Genomic DNA, 19,213 nt, shown 5'->3' on the forward strand with positions numbered 1-19,213 from the left:
CAACAATGACCTGGACTCCTGGAGCATGCATCAAATACCACAGCAAAGCCCAGACTCAATCCCAATGGATGTCTGTGAAATGAATAAAAAACATTGCTTTCACACAAAGTCCCTATCATATGAAAATCTGGGGATTTTTGCGTAGAAGAACAGCAGACAAAATTCCAGTAGGAAGATTGATTAGGGACTCACAGCTGTTCCCGCCAGACGTGGTTCTGAGACTGCAGCTCCACACACCTGCCACCAGAGGTCGCCTCTCTCTCCCCGATGATCATTTTAAGGTTCTGATTCACAGATAGTTCATATTCTTGTTTTGAAGGCTACAGTTCTAAGTGGTTTAGTTTGTTTGATGGTAATTAATTATTTCAGTTGTTTAGGGTAGAGTGGGGGAAAGCCCCCATCCCCACTGATTTTCCCAAAATAACAACTAGATAAAGTCACAATCCATTTTGCTGTAACTATGGAGTACATTGACAAGATGATGTAATACCATTCACCATAATTAAGCTTACACTGGTGAAAAAACAGATTCCACCGTAAGTGATGTAGTTTCCAGCAATAGGGAGTACAGGTTATTTAAGGGAAATATAATTACATTTTCGGAACCTATGGGACAAAACGCCCCTTAAATAAAAATAAATAGATAAAAAAAATAATAAAATTAATAATATTCTAAGTTAAAATCTAATAAAATAAAAACATTACATTTTTCATTCTTGGTTTATAATTGATTTCATCGTTACTAAAAGTATAACTATTCTGGACGCATAACTTAGGTTTCACAGGGGGGGGAAAAACTCAGTCCTTAAGGTGTTTTCCCTCACTGTACCCTATCATCCCTTGGGTTTTAAATAGAAAATGTTGCCTGTGTTTTTACTTTACTTTTCTACTTATGTCCTCTTTCAGTGTCTCTATTAATTCTCTTCAATTATTTTCTCTTTTTAATTGATCAAACAAATTCAATTTCTTCTCATTTTGAAGAGTGATTTTATGAATAAATAACTTGCTGGAAAAGATGTTTCAAAACAGTAAAAAAAAAATAGGGTTCTTTGGCAATTTAAAAAAAAGGAAAGAAAAAAAGAAAAGAAAAGCAGAACCCCTTTTGGTGCTAAAGTGCTATATTAAACTTTTATGATGCTATAAATACAGTTTATTTAAATTAGTATTATGTTGGGTTTTTACCCATCTTTTTGCCAAAATGTTCAAAAATGTGGAAAAACAAATGAAAAAAAAAATCACCAAACACCAATAATATTGATTTTATATATTCTATATTATAATATTACAACAGAAATACACGTACAAAGTAAGAAATATTAAAAACAAAACAAAGTTTGTGCTTTACTCTATTTCATTACAAAACTTGGAAAAACGAACAAAAGTGCAACTTGCTTGCTTCTAACAGAACAAATACACAGTTTTCTTAGCTCATTTACTTTTATCCTAAAAATACATGAGGAATGCACTTTTTTGGGGGGGCAGTTTTAACTTACAACTTTTCTTACAACTTTTTGTCCCAAAAATGTAATTATTCATCATTAAAAGTTATTTGCTAGAACACCTATTCACATTTCACAATGAATACAGCAGTTTTACACAGTAGTAAAAAGCTAAAGTGCTGAGCTAACTAACATACTCATACTAAAAATACGAACACAGAAATACAGCTTATGACAGGTGGATCATTTATGCTTATCTTCCTGTTGCTCTGTGACCCGTTATCAGTGCAATGTCATCTGAGGAACATTCAACACCCTAACCAGCAGGATGAGAAAGGATTTTTACAAACGCCCTTTGTGAATAATCTCTCAAGGTAACATCTCTGAAAGAAGTGAAATTTGGCAGAAAGACACTGTTTGAGCACCACCAGAGTTTTAACTCTTCTCATGAGTCTGTAACATATGCTGCTTTGAAGATCCAGAGCTGCTCCCATCCGAAAGTGACCTATCTTTCTTTTTCATCCGTTCAAGAGCATAGTATCGCAGCATGAGAAAAAATCCTGGTGGGAACACAAGGAAATGGCATCAGAATGGAAGATGATGAATATATAAATTCAATATATCTGAAGGAAATGATAAGAAAAGGAAACAAGTCTCAAGGCAGTTTTATTTTTATATGGAGCTACAGGAACTCGGCTTATGTTGACACAATAGCCTAGCCTCGATGTGACCTTGTGTATTTTGTGATAGTGCATTCAAGACAAACCTTACCTTGTAAACTATTGATAATGCAGAAGAGGAAGAGAATGGTCTCTGACATTGGACCAAAATCCAGGAAACCAAGGCCCCACGTCGTGCCAAACAGACAGGTGAGACCCCAGATACTGAGAAAAGCCACATGAATCTTCTTCCAGTCAGGCCGGTTGCGGATCTCCCTCACCACAAGGAAAAGCATGACGGCTCCAGAGCTCACCACAACAGCAAGTAAGCCAACATTTATGATGTAATGAGCCAATAGGCTCTTTTCATTCTCCAACATCCAGCACCTGGGTAAGCAGGAGCAGAGTTTATTATAATTTTCGTATGCTGTTATATCTAAACGTAAGTACTTTAAATATGTCTCCTTACATGCGGTAAGTACTGTTGACATCATCACTTGGCACAATCTCCCTTTTGCCATAAATATCCACGTCATAAATATCCTGTATCGTGAGCAGTATACCGACCAGCAGAAACGGAAGACCTGAAATTGAAAAGAAAAACATTAATTATAATGTTTATATTCACGAAATACTCTTCTGCTTGTTTTTATAACGCTATTTTTATAACTTGAACTACTAAAATTGTTGTTTTCACTCACCAAAGCCTACTAAGTAAAATATCCATGTCGGGAGAGTTGAGGTGAACACCTTGCGGATGAGTAAGAACGTGTGAAACACTTCCAAGGCCATCCAGCAGAGTGTGCTCAGCAGCGCATAATGCAGAAGGGATCCTGTTATTTTACAAACAGTTTCATTTCCTACATTGGCCAGTGTGCCAGTAAGAATGAAAAACAAGCACAGAAGAAATATCGCCACTACTAGACCACGGTGAACCAGTGAGATCTGGGTTTTCTTCCCTCTTTTGGAACACCGAGACAAACAGACAAAACAAGACAAAAGAAAAAAAACAGGTGAGATTCACAATGGAATTTTCACTGAACTAGCATTTTTTGTGATGGTGTTGAATTCCAAGCCACAGAAGTTATAGTTACCTGCGGTTACAGAGCCAGTAGAAGAGAACCAAACAGCTAACTAAGGACACAGCACAGCCCACAGCTGTAATGAACGTCAGAGTCTGTAGATGGCGAACTGTAGCCTTCTGTTCCACTTGCTGAAGCAATAAAGAAAAAGAGACAAGGGGTGTGTATCACCAAAGCTGTTTTATGAAAAGGTTGGCAAAAAAAAAAAAAAAAAGAAAGAGAGAGAGAGAGAGAGAGAGTATAACTCTGGAAAGAGGACCAGGTGGCACTTTTTTAGTGGATATTTTGTTGGAGAGGTTTCACTATTCTTGAAATCTTGAAACTATGCTACACAACCTGCTTTTGTAGGAAAACAGCTTACCGGTTAATAAATCTACAACCCATTGGCTAATCTTCAACATGTTTGCGATTATACATTGATTTGGGATTGCTCTAATTTTAGAGAGTTTACACCTAATGCTGTTTTCTAAATACTATTTAGCAACAGGTACCATTCAGTATACAGCACTTCTCATTCATTTCCAGAAATACCTTTTATACATAAAGATTGTCTCTCAGTGATAAATATTACCAGCAATAACTAAACTAATGCTGCCACTCACCACAAGAATAGCAAAGTATGTGAGATGATTACAGCAACATTCGGTCTCTGTGTCGTGGATTTTAACAGTATCACAGCCGTCATATCTCCAGGTCACTTCATTATCTGCAGAGACACATTAACAGAACAGTCAGAAATTGTGCTTCAGCTAGCATTGAAACATTTGTAGTGATGTGTCTATGAACTTGAGCGCACCTCGTCTTGTGTCCCATGAAACACAGCTTCTAGAATGGTTTGGCTGTGAAATGATAATAGAAGAGGTTAGGAAAAATGCATCTACAATCAGTTCAAAGAGAGTGGCTCAGCACATACAGTACAGATTTACCATTGCTAATCTGTATGAGTTAATGATTTTAATTTCAAAAACAACATCAGCAATTAGATTTTTATCCCGCTTCACCTCATCAGCCTTGTCATGTCAGAGTTAATAAAATGGCATATATTTAGTCTACTCAGTAAAAAATGATGTGAGCTTGATGTTAAGCTTAAACAAATTAAAAATAGCCTTTTAATATCACAACAAATATGGTATAAAAAACCCAGAAACATGCTCAAAAAGACGTACTGGGATAGCAGAGTGATGGAACCTGATTCTGACAGGTTCTGGGAGGTTTTTGATGATCTCGTTCTCCACAGAGAGTCCAACTACGCCACCCAGAAGATCATATGAGCCCCTCTACACAACACATATACTGTTATGTCATACTGTACACTGCTGTGTATGTTGGTAGGCTAATATAAGCTAAATAATCATGTCTGCTTGACAAATATTGTCATACCTGGAACAAGGTCTTTTTTTGGAAGTAAGTACACACCACTTTGGATGTGTTTCTTGATTGGGATTTCAGACAGGAAGGAAGATAAACGGAGGGTGTCATGTTTGGTGCTACAGTTTGAGTCTGGAATACAACATATATTTTTATTCAGATGCTGGAAAGAGACCTTCCTGTGACTCAATTATTCGGTTATTTGAACTTTGTGCTTCTAAAAGGTCAGTGATATTTACTGTCAGAGTGAAATTGAGTCCTGTGAAACCCTCTTTCATCTCAATGATTGTGCTCTCAGCACAAGGTAGATCCACATGACCTGTTTTATTGGATTTCATCACCACTTCCTCTATCCTGCAAACACACACAGACAAATGCATTTAGACATGATCAACACATTCATGAATGTTAAAAAAGTGATTTAAAAAAAGTTATTCTTAAACTTTCGAACATGATCAAATATTTTTGTAACATATTAGGCATACCAGCTAATATTTCTATATTTAATGCAATAGATCTGACTAGCTTACCAGGTTTTACATTTCACTGCAAGTTGTATTCTGTATATAACGGTGTATGTGACAAATACAAAACCTAAAACCCTGAAGTCTTCTTTCTACTTCAGAAATACACGTCATGTAAAATTACATGTCATATTTATATATACAGTAACCGTAAATACACAAACTGCACCACAATACTACTACCTTTTTCATTCAGAGAAAAAAACTACTTATTTATAGTAGGGTTGTGAAGGGTGTGTATGCATTATGGTTATAATAAAAACCACAGTAAACACCTCTTTTGTAACCACACAATATGTACACACCTATTTCTTAAATAGCTTATGCATACAATTATTAAGATGACTCAGCATATCAAATGAACATGCACAATACATGGGGGCATATATACAGTAAATAAAATGTTGAAGATGTGTAATGTATTAAAAATTCAACAAAACACTTGGCAGTCCATGCATAAAAAGTGAGCAAAAGTTTGTAAGGCATTGTAGTCAAGGGTTCAGTTTCCTGTTTGCAACTCAACCTCTGCTTTTCACTCATACTTAAGCATGGCCTGATTGGGCTCTTTACAGGCATGCACTGTAAAAAAAAACTGTAATTTTACGGAATTTTACTGTTTTATTTTACAGTTTTTTCCACGTAATTTTGAAATACAGTTTAAAATTGTAAAATTACAGAAAGAGACTGTAAATTTACATATCTTATGTAAAATCACATGAAAAACATGTCAATGTGCATAACGTCCCAAAAATATTTTTGAAGATTTATTTCACATAATGCGCTATATTTATATGTAGTATGTGCAGTATGTGTGTGTGTGTGTACGTGTGTGTGTGGCATTAATAATATAATGCCATATTTTTTAATAGATTAAAAATATAAATAACAACTGTACAAAAGTTAACGTTCATTATTATTATTATTATTATTATTATTACTACTATTGATATAATATGTTGTATATGTAGCCTACATTGCGTGTTTGCATAAAAGAGCAGGTTAATCCTTTTTTGAACAGGTTTGTTGAAAAATCCTTCTCGAAAGAATCGTATTTCCAAAGTACTGTCAACTGACCACATCTTCTTCCGCTTGTCAAAATAGTTCTGCTCAGTTTGGTGTTTTATTACGGATTTATTCTCATAGTACCGTTTCATAATTTGATATAATAATATAATAATATGCTGATATTAAAATTAAAAAAAATAAAAAATGTAATATTCGAACTGAAGGAATTCCCGCCCTAGCGCAAGGACACATTCTCCTCCAAGCACGCAGTGGAGCTGCTGCGCGCGCAGAAGGAATAACTCGACCTTCAGTTTCACGGTCAATCTTCAATCTGAGGCGAAAATAAGCAGGTAAAGTTCATGTTTTCTCATTTTGGTCATTACTAAATGCTATTTCTACTATATATGAGTTCTAAAACTTAGAATGTTTACCTTTTTGAATCGTTAAACCAGTATTTCAAACTTCGGCGCTGACCAGTGCCGTTAGTCGTTAAGTGTGGGTAACGTTAACTTCTAATGTTATTTTGTCCCTGAGGGAAAAACAGGCTTACTTTAAGGAAAGTCGTTAGCTGGTTGTCTACGATACTGTTATTAAATATTATTATCATTTGTGGTTTAAGAACTCATAAATTTAACAGTTAGCTCAGTTAATGTTAAGTTCGAATATGTAGATGTTGCCAACTTTACCGAACTTCGACGCATAATGCAGTGTTTTTAATCAGTTTTGATATACATAATAGTAGGCGTCGTCTAAAAGCAAAAAAAAAAAAAAAAAAATCATATTTTTCGAGGCGAGATTGGATGAAAATTCTGAATTTAGAAACAGACTCATTAGGACCAGCGCTTAAAGTGACGCGCGATTTGAAACGTTATGTTCGTCTGCATTTCTCCCTCTTCAAGCACTGGTTATTACGCTTGTATAATGAAATTCACTTAACTACTTTAATTTGTCTGCATGTTTTACTCTTTTACTTCCAGATATAGTCTTATTGAGGGTCTGAAATATCGTTACAGTCAGTATTTAATCACTTTTTAATAAATTATTTCTGTTGGTTACCCTTTATATCTGTCTATCGGTTAAGCAAATATTTAAAATATTAAAAGTGTTTCAAAAAGCTGGTGAAACCATTGACCAGTTAAAATTGTGAATGAAAAAACAATGTCTGCAGTGTGTCATCTGAGAATTCATATAACCTTGTAATCTTGTAATCTACGCCTAGGGAAAAAAGTTTCACAACTTCTGTTTTAATCACCCTTCTATAATTAAAGACTGTTATAGCTTATAGGGATTATTGATAGACTCACTGATAGGGATGAACAGGTGGCGCAGATAAGGTTCAGAACCATAGATATAAAACATTTATCAATATATTTCTTTGTATTTTTGTAGATTTCCTTAAAATTTCACATTTACATGCTTTTTTTCTCCTTACAGATAAGTTCAGTGAGTGCTAAAACCATGGTCAACATGAAAGGGTGAGTTGCAAAATGCAAAGATGTTCACATATTACACTTGTAATAGTTGTGGTGTTTATGGTTTATGAACTTTATGTTTTCTGTTCACCCAGTCATAGTTAACGACCACATCACCATCTTCTGCAACGCTCTGATGTTTGCTTCATACAACTGCTTGAACATTTCATACCCAGGAAACCAAGGAGAAACGCAAGAGATTGTGCAAAGGTAAAAACACACACTCATACACTCACTCTCACACATATCACACTCACACGTGTGTTCTCACACACACTCACACTTTTTCAACACACACTGAATTACGCATCCTTACATACACTCACTCTAACACACACACTCTCACACACAGTCACACACGCACCCACACACAGTCACACATGCCTACTCACACACACAGACACTCACATACACGCAGTCACACACACACATCCTCACACTCACATACACATTCTCTCACATGCATTCTCACACACACACTCAATGTCACATATGCATCCTCACACTCTCACATATACACACGGTCACACACACATCCTCAAACTGACACACTCTCACATACACACACTCACAAATGCATCTTCACACTCGCACACTCACGTCCACATTTGCACACATGCATCCTCACACACACACACACACACACACACACTCACTCTCTCAAATGCATCCTCACACTTACATACTCTCAGATACACACACTCTCAGAAACGTTTCCTCACTCATACACACACTCTCACACGCATCATCACACACACAGTTACACAGTTTCACATACTCTAACAAATGCATCCTTACACTCACACACTCTCACACACGCATCCTCACACACACTCTCACACACATTCTAATACAAACATCCACACACTCTAACATAGACAGTTACACATGCAACCTCACACACATTCTCTCTCTCACACACACACACTCTCACACGCATCTTCACACACAGTTATACACTTTCACATATTCTTACAAATGCATCCTTACACTCACACACTCTCACACACGCATCCTCTCACACACACTTCCTTATACAAACATCCAAACATTCTCACATAGACAGTCACACACACTCTCACACACACTAACATACTCTCACACGCATCCCCACACAACCTTCTAGGGCTGCATAATTAATCACATGCGTTTTTCAGGCGTGTCTCGTCATTAAAGTCGGTCCTGTGATTAGTAGTAAATATCCATCACCTGTTTTCAAATTAAGCAACATTTAATAAACAGAGCTGTAGTTCACTGACAAGCTATGCAGTATCCTGTTCATAATCTAATGCGATTCATCTGCAAATGCATCTGACAACTGCATGTGGTTAATTGTGCAGCCCTACATGCATCCTCACACTCTCATCCTCACACAACACACTCTCTTACATTGTCACAACCTTCTTAGTCTGCCTCACACACAACTACCTCTCACATACTTCTTCACAACATCCACCACAAGCATGCCCTTTACAAGTTCTTATTGTTCTGCTTTTATTTTAAATATATTCACAGCATATGGTACAGTCCATGTTTTATTACTAAATATGTTTTTTTTACTCAACAGATTCCTTTTTAAGATGAACCCCGAGAAGGGATCGAAAGTGGAGAAGACCACATCGAGAAAGAAATCAGCAGTCAGTCCAAAGGTTCTTTCACTGATTAACAAGATTGCGGACTTTGAAAGGATGGAGTTAAACTTGGAGTGTCAGATCTTCCTACATTGCCTAGCAGAAATTCTTGACAGTGTCAAAGACTTAAATACTTGCTGATTATTTGCTTTCATGGTTGATTTTTTTTTTTTTTAATGCATCATCTGTTGTCAAGATGAATTAATCTGTTCACAGGTGGTTCAGTTTTAAGGACAAATTAATTCTTATTTTTTATTTGTTTACCAATTTGCTATATTGTTGCAGTTTTGAACAATTCTTTTGTGTGTTGTTGCAGTTATTAAATATATATATATATATATATATATATATACTGTTGCAGTTATGAAAAAAAACTGAATTGTATGTGGTTGCAGTTGTGATCTAATTTAAACTTTTGGGCTTATTTTTTTATTGGAATATTGTTGCAGTTTAGCTATAATCTCTATACTGGTATATTGTTGCAGTTTTGTACAAAGAATATTAGTAAATTGCAGTCCTGAACAAACTATTTGTATATTCTTGCAGATTGGTCAATAAATTATTAAAACACATTTTTGCACTTACGGCTGATTATTTGAATTAAAGCAGTGTTCAAACTTTATGATAATTTAATGGTTTTTTTCTTATTAACTTTCCACAATATTTATGTAAAACATCTTATCAAACATTAAAAGCTGAAGAAAATACAGAAAATATGTAAAATTACAGCAAAAAACTGTATTTTTGAATTACGGAAAATTACTGTTACTTAATGTGCACGTTATTTAACGGTAATTTTCCGGCACCCCAGCTGCCGGAATTTTACCGTTTTTTTACGGGATTTTTTTTTACAGTGTGCACAACATCACCTTTTGCTATCTGCATGATAGACTGCATCAGTTCACAAGACTTTAAAATAATAGTGAAACTACCAAACCAAAATAAAATGATGATTTTCTCACATGTTTGCTCCACTGTGCTTCTGACTTGCCTCATCACAGAATTTCTCCTCTGTAAGTGGGAAAACAGAAGAAATATATTGAAACTAAAACTACTTACATGCTCAGAAATGTGAAACTCACAAGTGAGCTCAGTTAGTGTAACCTTTTGACCTGTAGGTCAAATATTCTACAAATTTTAAGATAACAAATTTTACATATTAAAGTTTCTTACTGCAGTTGATTGTATCTCCTCGAAAACGATATACTTCCATGGCATCATATATGATGATATCACCATGGGTGCTGCCTTTTACAATACCATACAAAGCAGCACGTGTGTGTTTCCCTTGTGAGAGGTCAGTGCAGCACTTTCCTTGAAGGCCATGTGATTCACACAGAGTGTGATTGGTTCCATTCACCTGCACTATCAGCAGGTCCAGCAGCGGCTCCCACAACACACAGAAATGACTTTGATTTTGAAGAGGACTTGATATTAGAGGAATGGATGAAGATCGGGTACACATGGCTGTGATACTGCCTTGAATTGAGAGTGTACTCTCGTTGGCTGAAATCTCAATTTCTTTACAGCCTGTTTTCAAATCATATTTCAGATTTCGGGATGCGTTGCCATGGCGCCATATTCCACACATCTTAAAGTCTCTGTCATTCTCCATTGCTGAACAAAATAAAGTAAAATTAAATATATAAATGTTAAGCTGCAAACTAAGAATTCTAAAGATATTTATAACAAACTATCCGAACTATCACATTTATGCATTTATCAAGTATGCATTTTCATTATAAAAATAGATTCATTAAACAAGATACTAATAACAATGGGCGGCCAATACATTTCACTTCATCAGTAATAACCTGATGAACCTTACCTTGACCCAAAATAAACAGAAGGCAGATGATTATCCACATTCTTACAGACTTTGGATTCTGCTCCATTGTAGCTCAGAGATGATGCCTGAAAGCAAGAGAGAACTCAGTTAAAGATACACATAATGGCATGCCTCAGTAGAGCCATACTACAGCAACCCATATGAATTGGAAATCAAGTTATCAATATCTTGTCTGTTACTTCCACTTACCACCTCATTTAATAAGTAAAAGACACATCTGCTTTATCTATGGAACAAAAACCTTCTCATTAGCTCACTATTCTTGTGATAAAGAGGCAGCCATCTAACACATCTATTCCTGGGCCCTTATCAATGAGAACACATACATGCAGGGGTAAAAATACATTCTGATGCATGCTAGGCTACAACTGCCATCTCTTATCAATGAGAACAGACTTTATCCTGTGACAAAGGGACTATTGAGATGATAATGCAAATGGACATATTCAGTGCAGCACACAGATATGATGCCATCTTTGTCACAAACTTTTTTTTTTTTTTTTAGCAATGCAGTCCTCAAGACAAAGAGCATGTCTCAGATCTCCTATAAGATGAATCATAACACACTTTCAGTCCCAGCCAGTGACAGTGGATGAGTCAGATGTTGAATGGTGTGGTTTTTTTTTGGACCTGAGTCAGCACAGGCATTGAGGTACAAAACAGATCCCCAAGTCTCTTCTTCAAATTTGAGTGTTAACAGCTGAAGTTTCTTTCTCACTTTGATGACAGAAACCCTTGATATTTTCTTACACACATGCAAGCTTTTCACTTGACACGATGTTAAATGATAGATTGGAGTTGTGTGGATTGCTTGTGGATTATTGTGATGTTTTCATCAGCTGTTTGGACTCTCACTCTGACGGCACCCATTCACTGCAGAAGATTCATTTGTGAGAAAGTGACATAATGCTAAATTTCTCCCGATCTGTTCCGATGAAGAAACTCATCTTGGAGATGCAAATTTTCCGTTTTGGTGAAACTATTTTTTTAAACAGTGCACTACGCCGATTTCACAAATAGGTTTAAGCTTTCTGTGGGTAACACAGGGCCAGTGCTTCAACACTTCAATTAGTTCTCACATATGTAGCAAAGATCTGCCGTTTTGCTTTTCTGCGCGTTGACCTTTACATCTGTCAGAGATATGAGCCAAACTAGTCGAAATGAAACTGTAGGAGAATATTGCACACCGTAAAGATAAGACACCACTGTGGCTTTCCTGCATTTTCGAGCACAAACATGCATCAGCCTGTTGTGGCAAGCATTATGCAAAACGCAACGCCCCCAGCTCCTCAATTTGGTCTGAAGATGAAACAACTTAATGTGCTTTAACACCGCTGCTTCTATAATAAGATGTGTTCTAGAAAGACACAACTATAATGAAATTGCATGTCTGCATAACATGAAGTGTAAGAGACACATAGGTGAGATACAAGAGATACTAACATAAAATAACTGCTGTGTTGTTAAAACAATGTCGAGCAATGCAGCTGTGTGGATAGAGCAATGATAACATCTAAACAGCAAACATGCACATACATACTTCCTTTCACCAGACCGAGCTCACAAAATACAAACATTTTGACAAAAGCTGCAAAATATCTGTTAAAATGTCTATTGCATATAGTGTCAGAAATATGTGTGAGACATTTCTGAAAGCGTTTTGACACAAAGGTAGCCTATACTAACACTGTCGCAACAAATATTCTTGGGTTTAAGGGAAGTTGTCTATTTCTAAATGAAATGTTAATATGCAATTTAGATCAATTGGAAAATATGCTCAGTTTTGACACCCTTTTTGAAAGGGATTCCTTTAAAAAAAAAAAAAAAACACCTAAACCTTATAACAAAACAACCTTCAAAGCAGCAGCTGCCATCTTAATTCCTATGTTGTGGTTATTCATTTGGTTTCATAGTTTTTCCACCCACACTGGTCACCGGATACTAGCAAGACCCAACAACATGTTCCTCCAATGCAGATGAGCAAACTACGTGGATGCACACTAATAATCAATCAAATCAATAATTAATTAATTATTATTATTATTTATTTTTTATGGATAGTATCTTTTAAACATATCCAATGGAATTCAAAGTGCTTTACAAGCAAAAACCAAACATTGAAAAAATACAAGCAATGAAAATAAAACAAATTTATAAACAAAAAATATTAAAATGCTAAAATGGGATATGCTAAATGTACATAATTGATAAGAATGGAAAAAAATAAGAAGAAATACAATTATTTCAATGAAAAATCATAAAATCTGAGCTGCTAAACAAAGAATTATGGGAATGCGGCTTGACTTTTTCCACTGTAAATGATAAGATTACTTGTTCTTACATTTAACAGTATTTTACATTATTTTTTCCAATCAAATGAAATGTCCACTTAGATTGTGTCTTCTAAAATTATGATCGTTTTTACCGAATATGTGTATGATGTGCTTCACTGAAATGGGAAACGAAAATTAAACATCGAAATTGTGTATAAAGATGATGACTATGGGGTTTTAACAGAGCAAGCAACTCACTACTACTAAGAGTACCCAGTTCCTCCATTCTATGTTTGAGAAGGGTGCGTCTATGCCTCCGCCCTTTCTGGCACTCTCTCCCACTGCCATTGTTCCAGCTATGAGGACCTCACAGCAGTCAAAGAATGTCCCTTTTCTCTCCAAGCACCACTGAAAAGAGCTGGTGAAGTCCATTAATTCAAAGGAGGCACATTGCCAGTTTTAAGCTGTGCATATAAAGGAATCTTTGCTCAAATTCATAACATTTTCTCGCCCTTGCTATGTTATTTCCTACAGCAATCATCATATAACACTTCATCTTTTAATTATAATAACTGGAAAATTGGGTCACAAACTCATGAGCCTCTGCTCCATAAAATAACTACTGTGTTGATTAAACAATGCAATGCAACTTGTTCTTGCGCTGATAAAATCTAAACATGAGATTCAACATGTTTTGAAGTCCTACCCAAGTGAAGACTTGCATTTCTAGAGCATTTCCATGACCAGTGTTGTGTCTAGAAAAGCTAACAACTCGCACAGAACAAGAATGTGAACTTTGAGATGAACTAGGTCAATCTATTGTGCTTTTCCTTTGTGACATCAGTGCCAGACAAAAAAGCGAGAGGCCTTTCAGCTCGCTTCATTCTGAGCTGAACTGACAAGTAGCAGGGACTGAGGGCAAAGGTCTTTCAATAATTCAGTGGTGATCACATTGAAGATAAGTTGCATTAAACCAAAAAAACCTCTTTGACATTTAGTTGAGCAGGTCAACCACCATGGTTCAGACAGGAAAACCAACATTTTACTAGACGTGAAGAGAAGTTACAAGTAAAACAAGTCTGATTGCAATTTAATAAGCATTTAAACACACAGTTGTGGTTATATTTGGTGGTTATATGCTTAATAGCTACCAGTTCCTCTAAATTCAGTTTGCATTTGCATTGTGCCCTCTAATATGCAAAAATGAAGTCAGTATGTCAGTAGTAGGCAAAGGCTCAATCTTCTCAGTCAGTTATATAGAAGGCATAAAGGAAGCATTCCTTTCTATTGAGGTGCACTGACCGAAGGGGGTGGGGGGGATACAGGATTGTTGAAGGTTTCACTAAAGCACACAGTCTCAGTGTGTCTTTGATTTGTTCATAGCCTCGGAGTAAATATGTGGCTGCTGCTGCTCCACCTGCGCTCCAATTTCCCCAAGGAGCTTCTTGTCTCATATATTACAGTGAAAAAATGATTCACTGAATTTACTAACATTTTTTTAGGGAAGTGGTTGCAAACAATTTATTTAAGCTACATTTAAATAAAGAAACTTTTTTATTAAATATAGCTCTAATAAATTGTTTGCAACAAATTACCTTAAAAAAAATGTTTTCTAATTTTTTTTTAGAGTACAGCAAAACAATTGAGAGAAATGCATGCGGAAAACAGAAAAACTGCATGTTTCTCTTAAAAAGGCTGGAGTGTGTGCTGTTAATCTAATCCTATTAAAGGTTATAGCATGTTAAGTGTTACATGAAGCTCATCCACTTGGTTATCTGACATAATTTTTACACATTTTAGCCATTTGATAGTTTATTCTATTAGTGCAAATACAAAAACCGTGTCCATTTATGACAATACAAAGGAATGAAGGGAGAGCGGGGCTAGTTGTCACAACAGCTATAGGCTACCTATGGGTTTGATAAAACAAATGTTCAGTGGATTCATATATTGCTTTATAAACACTCAATTTTTGTGAAATTAATACTTCAACAACTTGTTGTTGCTTCAGTTGTAAAAACATATAAAAATAGTAAAACCTCTTTACATTCTTTCAAAATTATATTCACAAGCATATTTTGTTATCGGTATAAGATATCCAAGTCCAAATGTATGAAAACATCAAATTTACACTAACACCTTTCTTAAAGACCGAGTGATCTGACATCATATCGTGTAACATATTCGCAAACATGAAGAAATTGACTTACCGTTCATAGACGAACGCAGAACACTTGCTATATTGCTCCCGTACACAAAACACTCGCCTGGTTGTCGGAAAACTGTCGCGTAAACAGTGGCTGTTTATTTTGCGATAATGTTCCCGGTGAGACAGAACCCGTCAATACACGTGTAAAATAAAACGAGTGGAAGAGCAAAAAAACGCAAGTGACTGGCACTCAGCGAGTCCGCGCGCAGTGACTCATTCTCTCAGAGCGTGTTACTGAACTGAAGGCGCTAGTAGTGTCACATTATCATGTTAGTTAGTCATGCAGAAAGCGGAGGTAGACTTAACCACTACGACGAGATCCAAGAAACACTACCGCACCAGAGGCGGTTACATGACAGCATGACAATATTTGTTTAGAAACTGTTGTATAACGATGATGCGACTGAAATCGTAAACGTAAAGCAAGCTTCTGTAGAAATTTAAGGCCAGGTGGGCTACAATATGTTATGGGAGGAGGGATGCCAGGATTGAGTTTAAACAGTCAGGATTTATTTTTGTATGATAAACAAAAAAGCTAAGAAAAAGAACAAACAAATGCAAAACAAGTATTTTCTTAGTATTGGAAACATGTCCTTTTAAGGACAACCTCTGGTGCCTCGGAATTTGTTACAAATTAATCCCTACAATAAAGCCATAATGTCCAAGATACCGATAAGATTGCATTGCTAGGTAGTGGACATGTAGGGGAGGGAGTGCTATACTCAGTGTGTGTGTGTGTGTGTGTGTGTGCTTTCTGTTGATCAGTTGGAGCACCTGGCTTCCTGTGCGTCTCAGCTGCTATTTCGACAGTGTTTTTAAAGGCCAAGGTCTGACAAAGGCTTTTTGTTTCTCCAGAAGACTGATGTTGAAAGACCATAAATAGTCAGACATTTACAGCATGTTTGATTTTGTTTGATACATCTCATTGCCGGAGTTAGAAGTAATATATAGGCCAGTGATATATCTTTACTGAAATACAGCAGAAAGTATACATACATTGGCTACATGCATACATATATATACACATCTTTCAACATCAGTCTTCTGGAGAAACAAAAAGCCTTTGTCAGACCTTGGCCTTTATAAACACTGTCGAAATATTTATATATATATATATATATATATTTCAGTTATAATATGTAAAAAAAAAATGGGTCGGTAAGGTTTCTTTGTTTTTGAAAGAAGTCTCTTATCAGAGTCACTATAGTAAAAAAAAATATATTGTGAAATATTATTACGAAACAAGTATTTCCTATTTCAATGTATTTTAAAAGTAATATAATCCTAGAGGATACTTTTTTTCTGAAACAGTCATAACTCCATTCTTCAAGGTCACCACATTTTTCAGAAATCCTTCTAATATGCTAATTTGATGGTTAAGAAACATTTCTGCACTTAAAAAAAAAAAGATAGTTTGCAATACATAAATGTTCATAACTCATAGACATAGACATCTTGATAAAGTGTAGCACAAAATGTAAAATGAAAAAAAAAATACCCTCCCTGTTGACCCATATTAGTCATAGACTATTTGTTTTTAATTCCAAATTATGTATTTATACATGACTAAAAGCTGTAAACTGGCCACCACCTCCTGAAATGAACTAAGAATTTCCCTTTCAGTATTTAACATGCATGGTTAAGCTATAGACAATGTGTAACTTGTTCCCCAAGAGGACATAAACTCCTTTCAGTGAGGTTTCAGATTGCCACTGCCGCATTTGTCTGAACTTGTACGTGGGATGAAAAAAAGAAGAGACTTTTCACACAGCTCTAGTCTTTCTCTTAAGCATCTTACTATGCATCTTGTTTGCAAAGTTGTCCATTTTATTGGAGTTTAAGGTCACAACAGCACCAATGTTGAACAGACCACTGCTTTACGATGGTATCAGGGGCCTCTGTCACAGAATTTTTCACAACATGGCTCTGCCTCTGAGAAATACAGCAGTTCATGCATACCTCAGAGAGATATTCTACCTCTCATGCATAGTCATAGACAAACACTTTTGGTACATTAGGTCATTCTATGAAGCTTACTTGTATTTTGGCATAGTTTAAAGCTACAAGAAACAGATGGCAGCAAGTGCATATGGTATATAGTGAAACGGCAACCAGCCAACAAAGGCAGTAGTTCTGCTCTTTTGTTGCCTCTCTCAGCCGTTGTGAAGCAGTGCTGACTCCTGCTGTGTAAATCCATGGTGATCTCACAGGCTGGGGGAACTCCAAATTGATGTTTATAAAGAGAGATTAAGGATACCAGCATGAAAGGGTTTTGCACTCATAGATAAACACAGACACAAAAATGAAAACAGGTTCAAGCACACCCAAAAATGCTTCTGAACTGAATAATCGAAATAACTCTTCTCGTACACTCTTAAACATAAATGTGCTTCACAATACCATATAATAACCTTTTATTTTTCTAAATGGTTCTAAATGGTTCCAAAGAACCTATAACATCTAAAGAACGTTTCTGTTTTACATAAGGTTCTTTGTGGCGAAGGAAGGTTCTTCAGTTATGTTTTAGGACTAGGTGAAACAATCCCCTATTTAAACAACCTGAGGTATGAGTGGTAACGATGCATCCATAGGAGGGGTTTCCTCGCTGTAATGGCTACGGGTCTGGTTGAGTGAGAAAGGGGAGATTTTTTATTCTTAATTTTTTTTTGCTTCATTGGGTCATCAGGTGGGCACCCTCCTTCTCGGGCGTTTCAATGATAAGCCCATGACACCTCCAGAGTGCTCATCGTCCCAGGTGTGCCACCCTCTGCTTTCACCCTTACATTGCCAATGTAATTAGGGGCCTAGGCAGATTCTCTCCTTTTCACCCATAGCCATCAATTTGCTTCTTCTGCTGCACCTGAGAGGGCTTTTATGGTTTGGCATAGAGTTTGGCCTTGCACACCCAATTCCTTAAGCATTGGTTGACTTGCCCACGAAACCTCTGCAGCCAGTTTCCACTAGGCAAACATTGGCTTTCCATTCGCGTTGATCAGCCTCAGCTGCCAGTTCAGTGTACTTAAGTCTCTTGAGCTTAAATGCCTCCTCTACAGCAGCCTCCCATGGAACGGAAAGCTCTATGATGTACACAATGTGGAGTGAGAAGGAGCAGAGCACAAAGTCTAGTCTGAGGGGACAGAGGGGGCATGTCGGGTCTTCTCCGTACCACTGGTTGAGGTTTGAGGGGGAAGGCAAGATGTCAAACATAGCACGCAGGATTGTGCTGATGTGAAATGCTTCCATACTCATCAGCTCCCTCCAAGAGAACTTTCTCCTCTCAACTTCCTCCCATCTCATCCGCTTTCATTGTTTGGCTTGTGAGGCAGCCTTTGCACACCTTGTTGCCTGTTCTTGCCGACGTACCTCCTCGACAACCAGCTGTCAGCGCTAAGTTGGAGGTGCCCCATGCCACGATGGTTTACTCTCTCCAAGACCGAGCCCTCCTATTCCCTGTTGCACAATACCAATGATGTCTCTGTGCCTTTGGTCTGACTTCACCTGGTGAATAGCTGCAGTTGGGTTCCATTTTCTTCCAGTCACCATGATAGAAGCTGTTTGGGAAACACATGGGTGATGGGACTCATGTCATCTCCATTCTTACTTTAAAGCATTTAAACTCTTCTGCAAGGCTTGAGATAGGAATCTCCATGATGCTTCTTCCATACAGCCCGATATTAGTAAAGCATCTGGGAATTCCCAGCC

The 19,213-nt window shown here is 36.7% G+C and overlaps 1 protein-coding gene and 1 long non-coding RNA gene across 2 annotated transcripts; one reads left to right on the top strand and one right to left on the bottom strand.

Annotated features, from left to right (window-relative positions):
* Nucleotides 1-1,254: 1,254 nt before the first annotated feature.
* On the bottom strand, nt 1,255-15,873 carry LOC113049482 (adhesion G-protein coupled receptor G5-like). The gene is made up of 14 exons (XM_026211870.1): nt 15,513-15,873; nt 11,009-11,094; nt 10,354-10,797; nt 10,143-10,191; nt 4,788-4,902; nt 4,561-4,680; nt 4,347-4,457; nt 3,977-4,019; nt 3,783-3,886; nt 3,193-3,311; nt 2,800-3,059; nt 2,568-2,682; nt 2,211-2,485; nt 1,255-1,999 (listed from the first exon to the last, which is right to left on the bottom strand). Exons 2-14 carry the CDS (start codon nt 11,073-11,075, stop codon nt 1,875-1,877), a joined length of 1,947 nt encoding a protein of 648 aa, XP_026067655.1. The 5' UTR covers nt 11,076-11,094; nt 15,513-15,873; the 3' UTR covers nt 1,255-1,874.
* Nucleotides 6,034-9,752, top strand: LOC113049483 (uncharacterized). The gene is made up of 4 exons (XR_003276611.1): nt 6,034-6,427; nt 7,512-7,552; nt 7,645-7,759; nt 9,117-9,752. It is a non-coding gene; the product is annotated as an uncharacterized LOC113049483 (long non-coding RNA).
* Nucleotides 15,874-19,213: the final 3,340 nt, after the last annotated feature.

This window comes from Carassius auratus, chromosome 30 (genome assembly GCF_003368295.1).
Source record: "Carassius auratus strain Wakin chromosome 30, ASM336829v1, whole genome shotgun sequence".
In the NCBI taxonomy this organism is placed as follows: Eukaryota; Metazoa; Chordata; class Actinopteri; order Cypriniformes; family Cyprinidae; genus Carassius; species Carassius auratus.

Bases quoted from the DNA above. Each gene is read 5' to 3' on its own strand.
- LOC113049482 (XM_026211870.1), bottom strand. From the start codon at position 11,075: ATGGAGCAGAATCCAAAGTCTGTAAGAATGTGGATAATCATCTGCCTT. The intron at 4,681-4,787 runs GTAAATATCACT...GTTGTATTCCAG, and splicing joins GACTCAATTTCACTCTGACA to ACTCAAACTGTAGCACCAAA. The intron at 4,020-4,346 runs GTACGTCTTTTT...ATCATTTCACAG, and splicing joins TCCATCACTCTGCTATCCCA to CCAAACCATTCTAGAAGCTG.